Below are 20,456 nucleotides of genomic sequence, written 5' to 3'. Positions count from 1 at the left end.
ATGCTGTCGATAGGCTGCCGACATGCTGCCGCCATGCTGCCGATCCCTTCACACGACGGTTCCCTACAATCGACCTTCATCAGACGGCGCCTCGATATACGACGGTCAGCATCCATATCAGACGACAGTTTTTGCCCGTCGTCTGTTTCAATTTCTGTAGTAGTGATTTTAGACTTCAAAAACTTTTAGTCTAAAAAAGAAGTAAAAAATCAGGGGTTTTGGTTCATTGTCCCCTCCCCCTTGTATTCGACAATTTCATTAATGAAAGCTTGAGGGCAGCCGCACCACCCTTTATTAAAATAAAATATAAAAAAAGTAAAAATCAATCAGAAGTTAAACGGGAACAAGATGGACATTTATCTACATAGTCTAGGACTCTCTTCATGTCTGGAGTCATGACGAAGGGAAAGTCTTCAACTACTATTTCAAAATCATTTCGTGCAATCCCCGTCACTGAAACTAGGCTCTCTGAGTAGATACAAGATTGGTTCAAATGAAGCCCTTCACCAAAACAAAGCTGCTCGATCTCTTGGGTACCTGGGTCGTAAGAGATGGTGTATCCAAAATCATGTTGTATAAGAAAGTCGCCATTTCGCCAAAAACCTAGTAGTCTGTAAGCAGATGCAACTGGTCCAGTTGTGAAAAGCTTAGTCCAAGATCTGTCGTTACCATAGTCATTCATAACCCATATGTCAAAACATTTAATGTAACCTGTAAACATGGGATAATCTGGCGTCTTTGGATAAAGAATAAGAGAAAGAGATTCATTAAACACTGCAAGGAGATATTCAGTTTCGTCCCAGTCTGGAAGCTTTATCTTTGCAAACACTTCACTAACCATGTCAAAAGAAAGAATACACATTGCTCTGCGACCAGGGTAGTCCTCAAAACCCAACCAGTGAACATTTCCGTTGACATAGGTGTCAGTAATATTACAATCTCGAAAATAATCTCGAAAATATAGAATAACATGCTCAAGCAAAGGAGCACTTAGCTTTTTCCATGAATTAGAACTTAAATGATATATTGCAGCCTGACGTTCACTTTCCTGCATGGGTATCAGTACTGCATAATTCCTTGAAAAAAAACACCTTGTAATCATTGGTTTTAGGATCAAAACCAATTTCGACCCAGTCTAGTGCAAAAAAACCTGTATGCCAAATAATCGATTGTTCTGGTTTTGGAACTAGCTTGAATTCTCTCAACGAAATATTCACCAGTGCAATTACATCGCCGTGATCTTCAGATGATTCATGCAGGCAATATATGCCATTGCGTGGACCAGAAATTTCTACATCTCCATACCAATAATTCGGAAACTTGTTTTCTTGGTCTGAATTATCTGAAAACTTAAGCCAATCAAGAGAAACAATACCATCAGTGGTTTCGTCTAACTTGACCAAGCTGAAATAAGTGTCTTTTCGTTGATCAATGGGCAACTCAAAACTGTAACGTTGATCCAGGGAGTGAGAAAGCAGGAAGGAAACGAGTATTCTTGTTCTGTCTGCTGTGAAAGTGGAGGTGTTTGGTGACAAAACTTGGGTGCCTAATTAGAGCATACCAAGATTTGCAGACACATTGGAATCTCTTCAAAGATTTTACGCGCAATCTACAAAGAATGTCCGACAACACATCCTGGGAGCATGTTCTCGCCATATGCACTCAGTCCGATCCTTGGCTCACAAAACTAAACTGAGGCAAATAAAATAAAAATCACAAGAAGTATTTTTCATCCTTCTTGAATGTATTCATTAGTAATATGTGTGTGCATGACAATTTAATATTGGGATTCCTAACTATTCTTCAATCCGACACAATGAAAATTGAATTTCTAATGCATGCTGCAAAAAAATTTTGAGATGATATGCAAAGCCAATTAAGCAGCCTATAATATTTCAATAGGATAAAAAGCAATACCTCGAATTTGATTGCGTTATTACTTCCTCGTTTCTCGGTGCTTAGAGTTTGCAACAATCTTGATAGGTAATGATCGAATAATTTAGGTCATCAATGGAGAACTGGAGATTGAGAAGCAAAGACTTGTAAATAATTAACAATTAATTCTTCAATTCTATAATAACATATAGAGAATCATCAGCATATGTATTTTGGGATCAAATCGAATCGAATTGATACAGCAACATCATAAAAAATTGCATGGAAATTAAGCCCTCAGACTCCATCACAGACTAGCAGTACGTACCTGAACCTATTCTTCCATCTCTTTCCTCAACTTCTTGATCCACCACCGCTTTGGCCTTGAACCCTTAAGAGACGCCTCTTATTAGTTTCCAAATAATGTCCGAATGTTCATTTTATATCTAAGAGCAACTCCAACAGCTTCCTCATATTTTGATTTTTCTCCACTTTAGGGAAAAAAGAGTATCTTTTGCTCTAACAGATTCCCTATACTTTCCCTAAAATAGGGAGAGGAAAGAGAAAACCAAATTCCCTATATTTACAGCAATCTCTAAAATTTTAAGGAAGAATATGGAGATTTTAGAGATTGCTATAAAATAGGAAATCTGTTGGAGTTGGAGAAGAAAAAGATGCTAAAGCTTTAACTTTTGCTTCTCTATTATACAGAAATTATAGGGAAGCTGTTGGAGTTGCTCTAAGTACTATTATATGGGCAGGGCTTAACAAAATTCAAATGGCCCAAAATACTCTAGATTACTGGGCAAAAAAAATTTGTATGGACCATTAATAATAGGGGAAATTACTGGTCACTCCCTGTACTTTTAGGGCGTCGACAGTTCAGTCCCTGCTGTCCTAATTTCAACAAGTTACTCCTCAGACATTCTAATCTCACAAAATGTGGTCCAAAATGACTATTTTGCCCCTCACTTCCTCTTTTTATTTTATTTTTTCTCTCCTCTTCCCCCCCCCCCCCTTTCTTCTAAAATTCATAAGTAATTCATACAAACTCTGATTTCTGAGTTCCACATATGCACGAGATCGTATGGACGAGCTCTACAACCTTCATGAAGGAAGATTTCCCAAATTTTGTATGTATAAAAAGTCAATTTTCACAACCCCCTAAATAACGTTCGTTTCGAAAATCTCTTTTCTTCTAAAATTCATAATTAATTCATACAAACTCCAATTTTTGTGTTCTGCATATTCACGAGATCTTATCAACGAGCTCTACAACTTTCATGAAGGAAGTTTTCCCAAATTTTGTATGTATAAAAAGTCAATTTTCACGACCCCCCCTAAATAACGTTCGTTTCGAAAATCCTCTTTCTTCTAAAATTCATAATTAATTCATACGAACTCTGATTTTTGCGTTCCGCATATGCACGAGATTGTATCGACAGTTGTGAAGGAAGTTTTCCCAAATTGACTTTTTATACATACAAAATTTGGGAAAACTTCATTCATGAAAGTTGTAGATCTTGTCGATACGATCTCGTGCATATGCGGAACTCAGAAATCAGAGTTCGTATGAATTAATTATGAGTTTTAGAAGAAAGGGGATTTTCGAAATGAACGTTATTTGGGGGGTCGTGAAAATTGACTTTTTATACATACAAAATTTGATAAAACTTCCTTCATGAAAGTTATAGAGCTCATCGATACGATCTTGTGCATATGTGGAACGTAAAAATGGAAGTTCGTATGAATTAATTATGAATTTTAGAAGAAAGGGGATTTTCGAAACGAACGTTATTTAGGGGGGGTCGTGAAAATTGACTTTTTATACGTACAAAATTTGGGAAAAATTCATTCATGAAAGTTGTAGAGCTCATCGATATGATCTCGTGCATATGCGAAACTCAGAAATCAGAGTTCGTATAAATTAATTATGAATTTTAGAAGAAAGGGGGGGAAGAGGAGAGAAAAAAAAATAAAAAGAGGAAGTGAGGGGTAAAATAGTCATTTTAGACCACTTGGTGTGAGATTAGAATGTCTGGGGAGTAACTTGTTGAAATTAGGATAGCAGGGACTGAACTGTTGACGCCCTAAAAGTACAGGGAGTGACCAGTAATTTCCCCTTAATAATATATCTTTTTAGTGGTGCTATTCACACACCTCCCTCCATTTTTCTATTACTTTAATTTAATTTATTTTTACAAATTACCCTAATTACCCTCCCTTGCAATTCTGATTATTTTTATTTTTTATTTTTTTATTTTTCTATTTTTCTATTTGGCAAGTCAATCATGAATCAATTATCATCTAAATTGCAAAGTTTGTTCTCGTACGAGTAGGAGAGGTAAGATGCATGTTTTACTCCTTTGTTGCCTGGGGTTCCAATATTGCACCTAGTTTGTTAAAGTTTCTCGTCTCTTATAGATTGGCAATAAACCATTTTCAGACGCATTCTGCAAATTTGAAAAATTTATAGGTACAAAATAAAAAGGACTAATTTCAGTTTACCCCCCTGAGGTTAGGGGTCGTCATCATGTTAGTCCCTCTAGTTTCAATTTAATCATGTTAGTCCCTGTACTCTCAAATTTCATCATCCGTGTCCAATTTCTACTATTCCGTCCAATTTGGACCGTTAAGTCTGACTTTTGAAGGCTAAAATGGTCATTTCAAGACAAAAAAAAAAACTAAAAACAAAAAAGATTTTTTTTTTCTTTTTTTCGTTTTTTTTTTTCTGTTTTTTTTTTTCATTTTTTTTTTCTTTTTCTTCGCTTATTATTATTATTATTTTTTATAATTTTATCTTCAACCTATACACCACAAGTTATAATTGGTTTATAAAAACAAAAAAAAATACTCTAGGTGGTTAAAAAGCCGCTCGCTGGTCTACGATATTTGTGATATATCTCCGATAAAGTGAAAAATTTTAGGATATATCTGTAAAATATATTTATAAAATATAATAGGTTTATAAAGTGAAGAATAATAGGATATATCCCCAACAAAGTGAAGAAATATCTGTAAAATATGATTAAAAAAATAAATACAGATATTTCTTCACTTTATTGGGGATATATCCTAAAATTCTTCGCTTTATCGGAGATATACCACAAGTTATAATAGGTTTATAAAAACAAAAACAAAAAATACTCTAGGTGTTTCTTTTTTATTTTTTTATTTTTTATTTTTATAAATTTTTTCTTCAACCTATACACCACAAGTTATAATAGGTTTATAAAAAAAAAAAAAAAATACTCTAGGTGGTTAAAAAGTCGCTCGCTGGTCTACGATATTTGTGATATATCTCCGATAAAGTGAAAAATTTTAGGATATATTTGTAAAATATATCTATAAAATATAATAGGTTTATAAAGTGAAGAATAATAGGATATGTCCCCAATAAAGTGAAGAAATATTTGTAAAATATGATTAAAAAAATAAATACAGATATTTCTTCACTTTATTGGGGATATATCCTAAAATTCTTCGCTCGCTGGTCTACAATATTTGTGGAACATCTCCGATAAAGCGAAGAATTTTAGGATATATCCCCAATAAAGTGAAGAAATATCTGTATTTATTTTTTTAATCATATTTTATAGATATTTCTTCACTTTATTGAGGATATCTTAAAATTCTTCACTTTATAAACCTATTATATTTTACAGATATATCCTAAAATTCTTCGCTTTATCGGAGATATATCACAAATATCGTAGACCAGCGAGCGGCTTTTTAACCACCTAGAGTATTTTTTTTTGTTTTTATAAACCTATTATAACTTGTGGTGTATAGGTGAAGACAAAATTATAAAAAAAAAAATAATAATAATAATAAGCGAAGAAAAAGAAAAAAAAAACAAGAAAATAAAAAAAATGTAAAAAAATAAAACAGAAAAAAAATGCAAAAAAAAAAAATAAAAAATAAAAAAAGAAAAAAAAAATCTTTTTTTTTTTAGTTTTTTTTTGTCTTGAAATGACCATTTTAGCCCTCAAAAGTCAGACTTAACGGTCCAAATTGGACGGAATAGTAGAAATTGGACACGGATGATGAAATTTGAGAGTACAGGGACTAACATGATTAAATTGAAACTAGAGGGACAAACATGATGATGACCCCTAACCTCAAGGGGGTAAACTGAAATTAGTCCAAATAAAAATAAAAATTGGAGTATAGTTCAAAATTAATTGAACAAGACTTACCTGAGGGGCTAGACATATGCAGACACACGCATAATCAATGGTATGAAACTCTTAATATAATGTATTTTAGATAACTGTACTGAAAGAACACTCACCCATAAATAAAAGTTCAACGTTAGGCTGAAAAAACACTAGACTTTGGAACATTATTTCCAGTATGTAACAAGTAGATCCTATGCAATAATATCTCAAATGTTGCAAAATAGCATCCAAAGAAAATACAATAGCACTTCAGTCAAACGATTGTTGTTACGTAATGACATTACGAATTTGCAACAAAACATAAACAGAAAGAGCACAATATCAGTCAATGCAGAATTTTATAATGGATATCAGTAGTCACAAAAACTTTCTTGATTACTTCCTCATCACTCAAAACTTAACTTTTTCGTACAAAATCTAAAGATCATAGTCAAAATTATGATGTAAGCAAAAAATTTGAATCATCAACCTTACGTAAGATTTTAAGAACATTAACTAATGACCTAGAAAATCAGTTTACCTCATTAAAATTGTCAACGTTCAGGAAGCAACAAAGGTGCTCCTCATTTCAGTTAATATTTCAGTTGGCCTGCAAAAATAAATAAGACAGAACACTCAATTTCCTTGATTACTTCCTCATCACTCAAAACTTAACTTGTTCATGCTAAATCTAAAGAGAAATTAGGAAATTTGATACCAATTTGTCACATCCCAAACCTGGGGTATGACTTAAGGGGTTCTCAAGCAAGAGAAATTTAGAATAAGACCAAATTTAACACAATTTAAAGTGGAACCTTAAGGCAGGAACAGTTCAGCTTTGGAAATTTACCAAAAAATTCATTTATCAGCAAAGAACTTGAAATTTTTCAGAATCAAAGTAAACACATTAAGGTAGAGCATGCTAAAATTTCATGCAGTTTGGAGTTTGGGAAGTAATGCAAAACTTGAACACAAACTGACTTGCAAAATAAGGGTTTTGAAGTCCTCGTCTGCGAGAAAATAAATATTTAGAATTTGACGATGATTGACTTGCAAAATAGAAAAAAAGAAAAATATTCAGAATTGCAAGGGATAGTAGTTAGGGTAATTTGTAAAAATAAATCTAAATTAAAGTAATAAAAAATAGAGGGGGTGTGTGAATAGAGAAAATGGGTGTGTGAATAGCACCACTACACCACCCTATCTTTTTATCTATACTATTATTAAGAGAAGATGTTTTGTCAGCCAAAACAAAAAAAAAAGTACCAAAATAATTCTGAAATATTTAAAAACTTTATTACTCATAAAATTGATAAGGATAATATAGTCAAATTACAAAATAAACAAAAAATAGAAAAAAAAATTGTAAAAGTAGGAAACAAATAAGCACGTGAAAAAATCACCCACTTCCATGAAATCTGCCTATTCCTGTAAAAAACTTATGACCTCCTGTGGCCGGAATCCGGCGACCGGTGACCGGCTCCGGCGAAGTCTCATATGGTTTCTCTCTCTCTCCCTCTAAGTAAAAAAGGGTAAGGGTAAAATGGTATTAAAAAAAAAATTTAAACAAAAAAAAATCTTAATGGGGTATTAGGGAAGATCTCCTTATAGTGTTTGGGTAAAAGAGAATTAAAAAAACTTAATGGGGTAAGTGGAAAAAAAATCTCTAAAAATGGAATAAATGGACAAAAACCCTTTTTTTTTTTATATTCGGGTAATTTACATCTTTTTTTTTTTTTTTGATCTGGTTAGTTGTTAGTAACTCACACACCCATGCAGTGGTATCCCAAAAAAAAAAACACATCAATTTCTTAACCAAATTCATGAGACGTTTATTTACTTGAAATTTATCGAATAGAGGTAAATTCCAAAAAAGAAAGGAAAAAGGTAAATAGTCTCCCGCGTTTAAAGAGGAGAACCGAGTTAGGGGAATAAAGAGAGGGAGAGCCTCCGCCGCTTTTGCGAAACCCTGCCCCCTCTCTCTCTCTTTCGGCGAAGAAGACCATGGGCGTCGAGCTCCGGCAAGACCTTGATATGGACGACGGCGGCGTTTACTCCGACTACGACCTAGCTCTACACGTCAAGGATGTTCTCCTCTCAGTCTCCTCTGTAAGTCTTTTCGGAATTTCTCAAAACCTTAGTTCGTTCCTCACCGTCTGATTCGATTATTCTTTGGAATTTTGACTGAGTTGTTTGAATCTGGAATCTTCTTCTTCTTCTTCTTCTTCGGCTCAGGGCGATGTTGTGTCTGTTGAGAACTACAGAGAGCTCGTCGGGCGTCTGTACCCTAGAGAACGGCACTCTCCCGATGACGTCGCCAAGCTCGTGGTTAGTATATTTTGATAATTAAGCTGTAATTGATTGATTTGAAGTGAAGCTTGTTCGATTCGATTCGATTTAATTTGAGTTTTCGATGTGGCAGGCGAGCTTGAAGGGACTGTCCGGAGCAGCCTCTTATATTGACAGTGCTGTACATGTTGGCCTTCTCTCTCCGGTGAGGGTTTAGTGTTTAGCTTCTATTATTTTTCAGTGTGTTTCGATTTTGGTGGTGTTATTGAACCTTAGGTTTGCATTCAGCTTTTCGCGATGAGCTTGTGGAACTATGGGCCTGATGTGATGGATGCATTGATTGAGTTGATCATTTCCTTGGTATGTATGTTTAGTACTACGGTTCTGCGATTGTTATTTTCAAAGCTTTTAGAGATAAATTTGCAAGCTAAAGATAGGTACAATGATGCAGGCTGCTTCAAGTGGGAAGTACCTTGATCTATGCCTGGCTATGCTTACACGCCATTTCGAGACGCCTTCAAATTTCTTGGAGAAGTTGAAGTTGCCGTCTGGCCTTACAAAGAAGGACCAAGTTTTAACTCGTGTGCATTCAGCTCTGAAAGATATAGCTGATGTGGTTCCGCTTTCCCCTGCAAGAATAGTGACTATAGTTTCTGATCGTCTAGAGCTATATCGGCAAATGAGGGGAACTGTAAGTTCACTGCACGCCTTATCTAGTACTAAAATTCTGTTAACTCAGAAAGTGTAGTGTCTAATCATTACTAGATTTCTGATAGTACTGAAGTAAGATATGGATTGACCAAAAAAAAAAAAAAAGGATTGCAAATTGGACATGATTAGTTAGGCCGGTGTTCCTCATATATTGCTTTGTATAACATTTTTGGGGTCTAAGTGAAATACTTTTCTCTCCTACCTTGGTTCATTACTGGAGCTGCAATTTTTTCCTTCCTTCCGAAGTCTGCATTTTGACCGGATCTTTTCTGTGTACATTGCTATTTCTAAAGATATGCTGTATTGTTCTTGTAGAGTACACATGGTCTTGTGATATTCGTAGAGAACATGTTAAAGTTGGAGGGTGGTGCACTGGGTGAAGTTGTTCGAGTTTCCATGCTTACGAAGGTGGTGGAATTGCTGCTACATTTGGATGTATGTATACTGTGTGTTCAATTTGATTTAGCATTTTTTTTTTGGAAAGACAATTAATAGTTGAGACTTGAGAGTAATAAAAAGCATTTGGTCATAATTCAAATGAACTGACTTCCTACAGGTCGAAATGGGATCATGGGACAAAGTGTTACAAGATCATGGAATATTTCAGATGGAACTAGAAGATGTGGACGACTTTACAGAAGATTTTCTGAATGATGGTACTGAGGTATGATTGAATTGGGTTAAACTGGATAAGTGATCACATCATGCATATGCAAGCATTGAATACTATATGCGTAACGAATGTATTTTGGAGAACTGAGGAAGATGGAGATTTAACTCTAAATAGTTTGAGATTCAAAGCTAGTACAGTTAGGTGGAAGTGTATGAATTTGAACTCTCTTGATAATGATTTTAGTCAAAACAATGTTTACAAGAAGTTGCTAAGAATGTTGATATGTAACAGGAAAAGAAATGATTAGAATTTATCAAGAAAGATTATCTGATTATTTTGGGCGACGTTCATTAAATAGCTGTCCTATTCAAAAATCCTAGTATGTTGTATGGTTTTCATTTGACAATGAGGAATTTTCTTACCATTTGTTCCTCACATTATTGTTGTTGTTCTTGATTGCTTATGATGGATTTAGTCATTCATGGTAAAGTGATTGAAAGTAAATTTTATACAGCATGCAAGAGAAGCAACTATAAACGACGTAACTTTGAAAAGTTTTGCTGAAAAGTTGGATACCTTGATGGTGTTAACTTTTGAGCACCTTGAATCCTGTGAAGCTGGTGGCCGGTTGAGTGAGGTATATACATCACTTGTTGTTTTTCCAGTTCAATTGTTGAATAGAATTCTCTCTAGTTTTCACATTTATATGGTTTTCTAGGTCTTCAAAACTCTTCTCGAGACATTTAGGAACAAAGTTTTGACCACATGCAAGTCAAAATTTGTCCAGGTAGACATTGTCATTAATCGATATTTTCTGTTGGTCTTTTTTTCTTTTATGCTTCAAGATATAGATAGCTTTTTTGTTTTATTTTTTTATTTGATATTTAATCATTGTATTGAATTTTCTTCATTGCAGTTTGTGATGTTTTATGCCTGTGCTCTTGATCCTGTAAACTGTGGCGAGGAATTTGCCACAAACCTTGTCGAAATTTTTCTTTACGATGCCAACCTCACATGTCTCAGGTGATATGCCTGCATTTGGTGTTCTACAGTCAATGATTGTCTATTCACTACTTTATTGTTGAGTTAATTACTTTCATGTTATATTGCTTCAAGGACTGTCATCTTCCAACTGTCATCTTCCAACAACTTGAAGTGCGCTAAATATTTTGTCTGAAATATTGGATATACTATTTCATTTGTGGTTTTGTCTAATTGATACAATATATTATTTTTTTGTATGGGACCTATGGGGGAAGGTATGAGGTTTTAATACTTTGCTAAGGAACTTCTGAAACTTGTGTATTGTACCTTTTGTGAGTGCTTTACAACATGGTTTAGACTTTAGACTCGAGGCATATTTGACATGTTTATTGACAGACCCACATGTAGTCACCGCATGTGTTCTAGAAAATGGAAGAACTTTGGAGGGAAATTTTTTGGTTCAAAATCTATTGTTCTCTTAAGTCTGTAAGGGGGATGTAACTTTTTGGCATTGGGTTCTGTCACGTACCTCCTAATTTTTTGCTCCCTTTCGGTGTGTTTACCAGTACAATATCTTGTGGTCTTCAACAGTACTCTACTTATGGTGAATAAATAAGAGATTTCCGGATATTAGAGATCTAAAGTTTTAGATTTTCTGTTGGGTTTCATGCAGGATGAGAGCTGTTGCGTACCTTGCTAGCTACTTGTCTCGAGCGATGTTTATGTCAGCCTCCATAGTTGCTCAAACGCTAAAAAGGTTGTTTCTAAACCTACACAATCCAAATTCAATATGTGTTATTACAATGACCAAATATTGATACTCAAGAAAGGAAAGAGACGAGGAATTTGTCTAATACATAAACTATTCTGGTTTCAGGTTGGTGGGTTGGTGTTTTAATTATGTCAAAACGAAGAAAGGTGGAGTAAACCCAGAAAAAGATAAATTATTTTATGCTGCGTGTCAGGTATATATCTCTTTCACCTGACAATGGTTTGGTTTAGGAAATAGTAATAAAATGGTTTAGTATATGAACATGCTTAGTCTAATTTGACCTGGGTGTGATGTGTAATGGACATATAGTATTCCCATTTTGACTATTGTAATTTGTACTAATGTGTTTCTGGTATATGGTGAAGATCTTACATCTAATAGCTGAGGTAGTTAACTATACCTATAAATTTTCTGGCCCAAGCTCACTGTTTTTAACCTGAACAAGAGGATCCTTTTTTATAAGTAGCCTCATGTGATCCGTGTGCTCATATTCTAATGTTAATTATATTTTGTATTAAAAATGATATCTTGTGCTCATATTCATAACATCAAATTTGCTTTACTTGCATGGAATTAGAGCAGAGCATTCTTTCTCTTGATAGTCTTTTGGTACCTATGTTGATGGCTATTGTGTCTAACAGGCCATCATGTATTTGCTGTGCTTCCGAATGAGATCTTTGATGGATGATCCTCAATCAAAGTCGTTGCTTGCTGGTCTACCTTTAGAGTCCATTTTGAGCACTGAAATTAGCCCATTGAAGGTAAGGACTGTTGGAGTACAACCTTAAGATTTGTAGAAGCATCTCGTCATGAAACCTCATCCCCTGGACAATAAACTGGCATAGTTGTTATATCTTGTTAGGTTCTTGGCCCTTCATCCTCTTTCAGGCCACTTGAGGATAATTTACCCTCTATCTGTCAGATCATAGTGCCTAATTTATTTCGTCTTTTCAATAGGCGTGTGCACCTTCCATAGTGAAGGAGTTCCTATGGCAAGCGAATGCAGCTGGCTTAATCACGACTGAGGAATTTGATTTTGATGATGGTCTGGAATCCGAATATTCATGGGTATGGGGTGGAAAGGAAGAGCTTCACAAGTTGTTCCCTTTTGACCCATGTTTGCTGAGAAATAGTGACAGGTTTGTCCTAGCTTTGAATTCATCTTTTCAGTGCTTTTTGATAAATAACACTGCCGGTAAATGCTGTTTTGAAAACCAAAGATTTGGGACTCCAAGCGGCCACGCCTTTTCACATCGACACTGCCTCTGGACAGTTGTGTGGAAAGCAAAATGAAAAATTAGCTGTAAGAATCAACATTTTAAAATTGTTTTGCATGCTTTGCTAACAATAGCTTTTCTCTATATTAAGATTCATACGGCCCAATTTCATATACTGGTCAATGGTTCGACGAACCTACGACGAGGAAAAAGAAGGTTCCAGCGATGAAGGTGATGAAGCTTTTGCGGTTGACAATGAGGAGAACGTAATGGATTATGAGATTTTGCAATGCTTGGAGGAGCAACAATTCAATGAAGTTGACAATGCATTAAACAAAATGTCCATCACGCCAAAGGATTCATTACACAATAGATTTGGTGGTGCAATAAATAAACCCATGCGAATGCCCTCACGAATTAGACCGTCCACAAGTCCAGATTCTATATAAATTGAAAGACTTTTTTTTTTTTTTGCCCTCTCTCATGGAACCGAATTGGTTGTACAAACAAGACATTATACTTCCCCAAAAGGATGTGGCCGGTTGATAATGAGAGATGTTGTAATGTTTAGGGCTATACTGCTTGTTCTTTTTTTTAGTTGAAGCGTAATGTATCAAGACCTATGGAGCTTATGATTTCATAAGATTCGATTCTAGGTAATCTGCCATACTAATGCTCCTAATCTAAAAATATGCAGTTCATTGAAATTAAACTTAATTGATAAATATTGGAAAGGTGCGTTCCTATTTTCTTTACTGGAGCCTTTTGCCAACGAATGATTTGTTGGCTATAGTGAGTTCGTTTTTATAAATTTTTGTGGCATTAGCCAACATATTGTTATCGGTAAAAATGACTTCTTATTTTCTTCTAGGAGGATTTGCCAATGGAATGGAATCATGGATGAATATGTCGTTGCGATTTTCCATCAGTAAGAACCTAGAAAAATAAAGCTAATACTGATAAAAACTCGATGCCAAAAATCTCCAATTTTTTCTTTGATCGAAATGGACACACTTTTTCTGACAATATTTATCGGTTATTTTGTCGGCAAAAACCTGCAAATTTAGAAAATAATACACAGAAATATATTGCCCACGAAGTTAGCCGGGTATAACAATTTTTGCGACGAAATTTTGTTGGCTGAAGCCTATTTCAAAAAAATTAATATTGACAACGAGTTTTCGTGGGCACAACTGCCACGAAATCCCGCCCTAACAAGACATGAGTGATATGTAGATGATGTCTGTTTTCTCCACTACATGCAGTATACATAAAGTTGTTTACACCAAAGCTTGAGATGTTGAAAGTTAAAACATCCATACCATTTCCACCCCCATTACACACACATACCTAATTCTGCCTTCGGACAGAATTTTCGGGGTTCAGACTTCATCCCTCCCATTGAAGACGATAGTTCCAGCAAAACTGGAATGCAGAAGATCTTCACGATTGGTCATTTCTATTATAAGGGACATCAATCCAACACCATGCATCTGGCAAATCTGTCAACCAGTCGTAAGGCCCACTTAGCATGGCTGTGCTTATTTCTTCAGAAAAGTATATTGAACAGAAAGCAATCATTCAGCCACCACTGATTCCTTCCTGTCGTCTCCCACAGCAACCATCTTAAAATGAGGCTGAGAGGGGAAAACAAAAATAGTAGATGCAGCAACTGAAGGCTGAAACCCAGTGGAATATCTAACTGCGGTTAAAGTGAATCTGGGTAGCTGTTGTTCCCCTGAGGAAAGCGGGACAAGCTTGTAACTGATGATGTGCTCAGATTTTGGAAGAATATATACCGTGTCACTGTGAGACCCAGATATTACAAAACTTTGAGCATCAGCCAGGAAAATTTTGGCCTCTTGAAGCAGTTCTGTCTGGTTCTGAATTTTAACAAAATATGTGAAAGGATCGCCAAGGATTGCGTAAGGAGGACACTCCAAACTCACAACAAGAGGTGATGATTCCAGATTCACATCAGGAAGTTTGTGGTTAGTCATAACTGGAGCCGCAGAACCAGCTTGTTCTCTAGTCCCAGAATTCCTTCTCCATCTAAGACACACATTACCTAATATAAGCTTTGAAGAATTCATCTCAGAAGTGACAGTGTACACCTTCTTAAACTTCTCTCCTGGAACAAGAAGGGCAGGGTTTAAAAGGTCCTCACCTCCATGCAAAGAACATGACCTTTCAGTGTCATCATTATCTCTTTCAATAGATAATGATAGTAACTGAAGTGGCACCTCTGAGCAATTCGTAGCACTAACAATGAGTACACTTGTTTCGTTTAAAGGCATTGACACCGACTGATCAGAATCAGGAACTGGTTTTGTCCTAGAAAGCAACAACGGGTACCTGCGGAATGGAAGCATAAGGCGATGGCTAATTGAGATTGCATTCTTTCCTTCAATCTGCAAGCTCTTGTGCACATTAACTTGTTGTGTGTTTGATCCATTATTATGTGGAGAATAACCCAGTGATACATACAGCATAACTGGTTTGGGTCTATACCACTTGATTTCCAATTTGCATGACCATGAGTCTCCACTTTTGAGATTAGGAACTGAAACCAATCCAAAAGACTTTTGAATTTTCTTAATTTCATCGGTATCCAATTGGGATTCATCTTCTCCTTCTGATCCAGATATACCAAGAAGTTCAACATGATGACTATCCGCAGATAGTTCTGCATCCCTTGGACTAAACAAACCACCTCCCCTTACATCCACCAGATTGATCTTCAACTCACCCGAATTAACCTCATGTCCCTTGGATGTGACAGTAACAGGTACTATGAAGCTCTCTCCAATTAATGCAGGGCCAGAAGCACCTAAAGTAAGATCCACTTCCGGGTCTGGTTCTTCAACTTGAATTGCTCTCTGACCGAAGAATGCCAGAGCTGGGTCCTTGGTTGGATAGGTAACCACACGGTCTTCAAATTTCCAAAGAGGCAAATCATCCATTGAAGCAGGACTTTCAGCTCTACAACAGATAGTAAAGTGCGGTCCCATTTTGGCAATAATAGATATGCATTCAAGCTTTCCACTTTGATCTGAACAATAAAAAGTTGTTTTACAATCAGAGAAAAATAAGGGAATGACAGAATTAACAAAACCATCAATGATACTAAGATAACTACTGATACGAAAAAAAAAAAAAAAGGAATGCGGGGAAGTAATCTAATTCTGAAGTATAAAGCAGTCACTTGAAGTCTGGCTATGGGTTAACCAACTGAATTACCAATGAACCACATGGGGACTGATGAATTGAACCACAGGCACTTATGTGTCTAATAATTACTTTCGTGGAGCACAGAAATATATCATACAAACCCAAACAAATGTTAATAATGTCCTCTCCTAATGCCATAATAAATAAAAAGAAAAACAAATTCACAAAACTCACAAACCATCTAATTTGATTGTGATTTGTGACAGATAAATATAACCGGTCATCAGTTGTAGCATTTATCGGTTGCGTGTTACGACCGGAAAAGTTCATTCTAACATTCATTAGAGTATAACAAGCTCAGGACGCATATCAAGATATGCAAATGGTCCAAATAGACCAGTGAATCAATGACATGGCAGGTACATGCTGCATGAGTATCAGTTGTAGCATTTATCGGTTGCGCGTTACGACCGGAAAAGTTCATTCTAACATTCATTAGAGTATAACAAGCTCAGGAGGCATATCAAGATATGCAAATGGTCCAAATAGACCAGTGAATCAATGACATGGCAGGTACATGCTGCATGAGTATCAGAATTACTCTAATGTATAATTTAAACATTACAGAATGCTCATGGAGGCATACCCGATTTGATGTCATACGTTAACCGGAGCCATTTGTTTGTAGAAAGTCGCAGAGATGGAGCAGTCTCTCTTCGGTGACCTGATTGACCATCAGTCGAGGAAGCTACATGAGGCTTTTGGGCATCCATGATCACAAAGTTACAATGAGACTGATTGAACTGGACTTCTAATTGATCAATCTCAAAATTAAGTGGTAACTGTGATAAGAGTGACAGTGTAACCAATGTGGATGAGCCAGGCTTGATTATTTGTTCATGAAAAGCAACTGAAGCAAGGAGTACCAATCTAAGGGGACTGACGAGATCAATTTCAAGGTGAAGTGGATTGGTGCCGCTTACTTTGACATCATCACCGTTTTCAGTAGATGCCAACCCCAGTTTTTCACTAACAAGCCCAAAAACTTCTTTATGTATTGTTTCTCTTTGTTGGAGGGTAGCAGGCCCAGCTGGACCAGATTCTTCAAATCTAAAAGACTGGATCCCAGTATCAGCTGATATAGGGAGTGCAGCCATCTCAAAGGAGTACTCTATAAATTCTTTAACTTTGCTGTGTTTCCTTGAACCTTCACGCAAGTAACCTAATACCTCCCACAGCAAAGTGACCCATCCCTCTTGCCTGTATAGACTTGCAATGTCATCAAAAAGAAGTTTGGCGTTGTTAAAATCATCTGCAGCATAATATTCTCTGGCCATCTGGAACTCACAAAATGAAGCCATTCTCCTGACTTTTAGATTATTGTAAGATTCACAAGATTTTTTGAGTAAAGCAATAATTTCAAAGGAATCTTGGAACCTTTTTCCTTCAGAAATTGCATAACGCATATACTCTTCATCAGTAAGGCTGCAAGTTGAAAAATTAGCAAACTTCAGTAAGGGTATCCATGCAGATCAAGAAGAAGAAATAACATGGGATAGAGACTTACGGCTGCATGACAAATGCATCTCCTTGTTCAATCAATCGAGCAAACTGACCCATATAGGATGAGGGTGCCACAGATTCAGCACTATAATCAATCTCACCTTCTGACATAGAAACTGCAAAGTCCAAAGAAGATCTCTTCTCCTTCAAGTAATGAGCAGCTAACTGTTTCAAGATTAAAGTATTATAAATCAATAATTGGTTAATATGATCTGATTGTTAGTTAGAACTTACATCAGTCAGTCTACACAAAATAGTAAATAAAGGATATAGGATGGGTCTGGTTATAAAGTCTAATTTTGTAGCAACTGGAGAAATCCTGACCAACCAGCAGCTTCTTATTGTAAAGTAAATGGGTTAACAAAACTATCGTGCTGGTTATGGAACTTAAAGGGGTCAAATCATGCAGTTCTTTTAAGTCCGGTACAAATAGGATACTAGAAAAGATAAGCAGTACTTCTCACCTGATAGTAATGAGCTGGCTGAAACTCCCACTCAGTCAAAGGTCTATCTGCAGTGCCTGCAGTTAGATGTGAAATGCTCTGAATGGCTGCTGAACTTGTCTCCAGCAACTCGGCAAACACCAAGAACTGTCTGCTCATCCACTCCCAGTGAAGAAATATAGCTTCTGGTGATCCTTTGAGCTTTCTGTATGAAGCATTGTGTTGGCGGAACCACATAACTGCTTCCATAATCTTTCCACCATGCAATAACAAAGTTGAGATTTTGAAATGCAATTGCTCTGCCACAGTTTTTATCTCCACTAACCGTTGAATAGCTGACAACCTAGTTGATACCCCAGGAATCACCTTCAAACAAATTTACAAGCATAAAAAAGAATGAATGAAGCCACCATTTCCACACCACCACAGCCATGGCAGATCTTTGATGAAAATTCAGACTCTTAGATTAGTTCGAGAAGCTACTAACCATCTCAACCACACCCAATTTAAAAAATGAAAAAACTACCAGAGGGGGAATACCTCACGTAGCATATGATAAGCATCCTCATAAAACCTCAAAGCTTCCACCCAGTCTCTTCTGAACTCCGCATACACAGCAACCTAGAAATTCACGAAATTGATACATAGCATGAGAAACATTCTAAACATCCGAAAACCATGAAAACAATATAGAGATTATATTGGCTATGAATTCCGGGAAAACAGTGGAACTCACTTTGAAGGAATATCGAATGTTCAAGTCAGTAGGACCAGAACTCTTCCTCTCAATGCGCAATTTAATCCTTCTTCCTTCATCTCTGTAATACATGCCGGCTAGCTCGGCAAATACAGTTCCCAATCTGCACAAAACCCTCAACACTCTGTAATCACGAAAAACTGCGAACCTAACAAACAAACAGAATACAAAACTGAGCATGAGCACTGCATTTTCACCTATGCAGAGATTGCTTAAGCTGAGAATCTTCGCCGGTGTAAAACGTGAGAAGATACTTGGCATCTACTTCAGCTCGTTTCCTCACCGCAACCATTTGATCTTCAGAGATTTCTTCTACATTACGGAATCGAATCGAATCAATTACAATCAAATTGGTGTGCATATTAAATCAGGGAGATTTGAGCTTTTACGAACCAGTGGAGTGGGAGTTGACGACGACGATGACCAATTTGATGCTCCGGCCGCGGATGAGCCCCTTGAGATTGTCGATTTCGGAGCAGAGCTCGAGCCACTGGGCCGGGTCGCCAGAGACCCGATCCGAGGAGATGAGGGCGGCGACAACGGCGGGGACTTTGGTGCGGTGCTTGAGAAGCCAATCGCGCTTCAAAATTCCGGCGGGAGGAGGAGAGGCGGCGGCGGCGGCGGAGGAGGAGGAGTCGGCGGGATTGGGCTTGGGAGGAGGTAAGAGGAGAGAGACCTTGGAGAGGTCCGGCAAGGCCAAGGTGTTGATCGGAGGGTCGAGGGAGTGGAGGTGTGTGGAGACGAAGGAGTGGAGCTCCGAGCAGCCGACGACTGAGACCAGACTCACCGGTGGACTCCGCATTTCCTCTGGATATTCTTCCATCTTCCGACGAGTCGTCGTCGTCGTCTTCTTCTTCTTCTCTACTCAAAACTCTCTCACAGATTCAAATCACTTCTTCTTCTGATTCTTCTGCTTCGGGTTTTCCTCATCAAATAAAAATGAGAAAACCATGTTTGGGCTCCTATGGTGGGCTTGCTTTCCGCACCCATTTTTTTTTTATGAGTACTACTCTCCACTTAAATTTTTACCCTTGTGAAAAATTGCTTCTTGTTAATGTTGGACTTCGATAAACCAAGTTACATAGCGGTGGGTATGGCAACATGTCACACGAGGTAAATGGTGAGCATAGTAAGTGAAGACTAACAATGTCCGCGAGACAAGCGAGGTTAACGGTGTCTAAGTTCATATAAGCGAGGCTAACAGCACCCTCTTCAAGTGAAACTAAGCATACCAAAATGTGTTGTAAGGTTTTCCAACTCCATGGGAACTAATTAAACCTATAATTTTCTTCAAAAAATAAAATAAAAATTGTTTAAGAGCATGATTTTCACCAAAAACGGTGGACAATAGAAATGGTGTTTTGCTCAAAATCAAATGCTCTTATTTTTTTCATCAAAATGTTAACACACAAAATCATGATTTTTTAAGCAATTTTAGAACTAAAAGAACTCAAAAATCTAGACCAACTTTTTTTTTTTTTTTTTTACAATTTTTCAAAGTCAGAAAACCGAGAAAATCATATAAAAAAATCGGGTTGAGATTTTTGAGGTATGGCAGTTCTAAAATTTCTTAAAAATCATGATTTAAGGGTGAGTGGATTTTGGTAAGAAAATAAGAACGTGTGATTTTAGGCAAAATTCCATTTGTGTAGTCTACAATTTTGGTCGAAAATCATGATCTTTTTTTTTTTCAAAATAATTCCAAGATTGATTCTTACGTGGTTGGAAGAGCAAACGACACATTTCAGTGTGCTTACCCTCACTCAAGAAAACACCGTGAGCTTCACCTGCATGGGCACCGTCAGCCTCACTAAACAAGGTCATCTTTAAACTCACTTAACATGCCTCTCATTGACCTCATGGTTGTTGAACAAGTTATGTTTATGTTATTAGATTATTGG

General features: G+C 36.7%; 3 protein-coding genes across 3 annotated transcripts; 1 reads left to right on the top strand and 2 right to left on the bottom strand.

The window, feature by feature from the left end:
• Positions 1-314: 314 nt before the first annotated feature.
• LOC133727176 (uncharacterized) lies at positions 315-2,272 on the bottom strand. Its single transcript, XM_062154799.1, has 2 exons — positions 2,204-2,272; positions 315-2,018 (listed from the first exon to the last, which is right to left on the bottom strand). The coding sequence occupies exon 2, from the start codon at positions 1,100-1,102 to the stop codon at positions 323-325; it is 780 nt and encodes a 259-aa protein (XP_062010783.1). The 5' UTR covers positions 1,103-2,018; positions 2,204-2,272; the 3' UTR covers positions 315-322.
• Positions 2,273-7,955: 5,683 nt separating this feature from the next.
• LOC133715094 (uncharacterized) lies at positions 7,956-13,376 on the top strand. Its single transcript, XM_062141452.1, has 15 exons — positions 7,956-8,144; positions 8,271-8,363; positions 8,458-8,529; positions 8,613-8,684; positions 8,776-9,015; positions 9,351-9,470; positions 9,592-9,699; positions 10,163-10,285; positions 10,367-10,435; positions 10,565-10,671; positions 11,306-11,389; positions 11,510-11,597; positions 12,046-12,165; positions 12,362-12,543; positions 12,773-13,376. The coding sequence occupies exons 1-15, from the start codon at positions 8,040-8,042 to the stop codon at positions 13,068-13,070; spliced, it is 1,881 nt and encodes a 626-aa protein (XP_061997436.1). The 5' UTR covers positions 7,956-8,039; the 3' UTR covers positions 13,071-13,376.
• Positions 13,377-13,766: 390 nt separating this feature from the next.
• LOC133715083 (uncharacterized) lies at positions 13,767-19,509 on the bottom strand. Its single transcript, XM_062141431.1, has 8 exons — positions 18,949-19,509; positions 18,753-18,867; positions 18,535-18,658; positions 18,339-18,419; positions 17,820-18,164; positions 17,360-17,520; positions 16,439-17,277; positions 13,767-15,673 (listed from the first exon to the last, which is right to left on the bottom strand). Exons 1-8 carry the CDS (start codon positions 19,376-19,378, stop codon positions 14,199-14,201), a joined length of 3,570 nt encoding a protein of 1,189 aa, XP_061997415.1. The 5' UTR covers positions 19,379-19,509; the 3' UTR covers positions 13,767-14,198.
• Between the last annotated feature and the right edge of the window lie 947 nt (positions 19,510-20,456).

This window comes from Rosa rugosa, chromosome 1 (assembly GCF_958449725.1).
Source record: "Rosa rugosa chromosome 1, drRosRugo1.1, whole genome shotgun sequence".
Taxonomy (NCBI): Eukaryota; Viridiplantae; Streptophyta; class Magnoliopsida; order Rosales; family Rosaceae; genus Rosa; species Rosa rugosa.
This window is presented reverse-complemented; position numbering and strand designations above follow the sequence as displayed.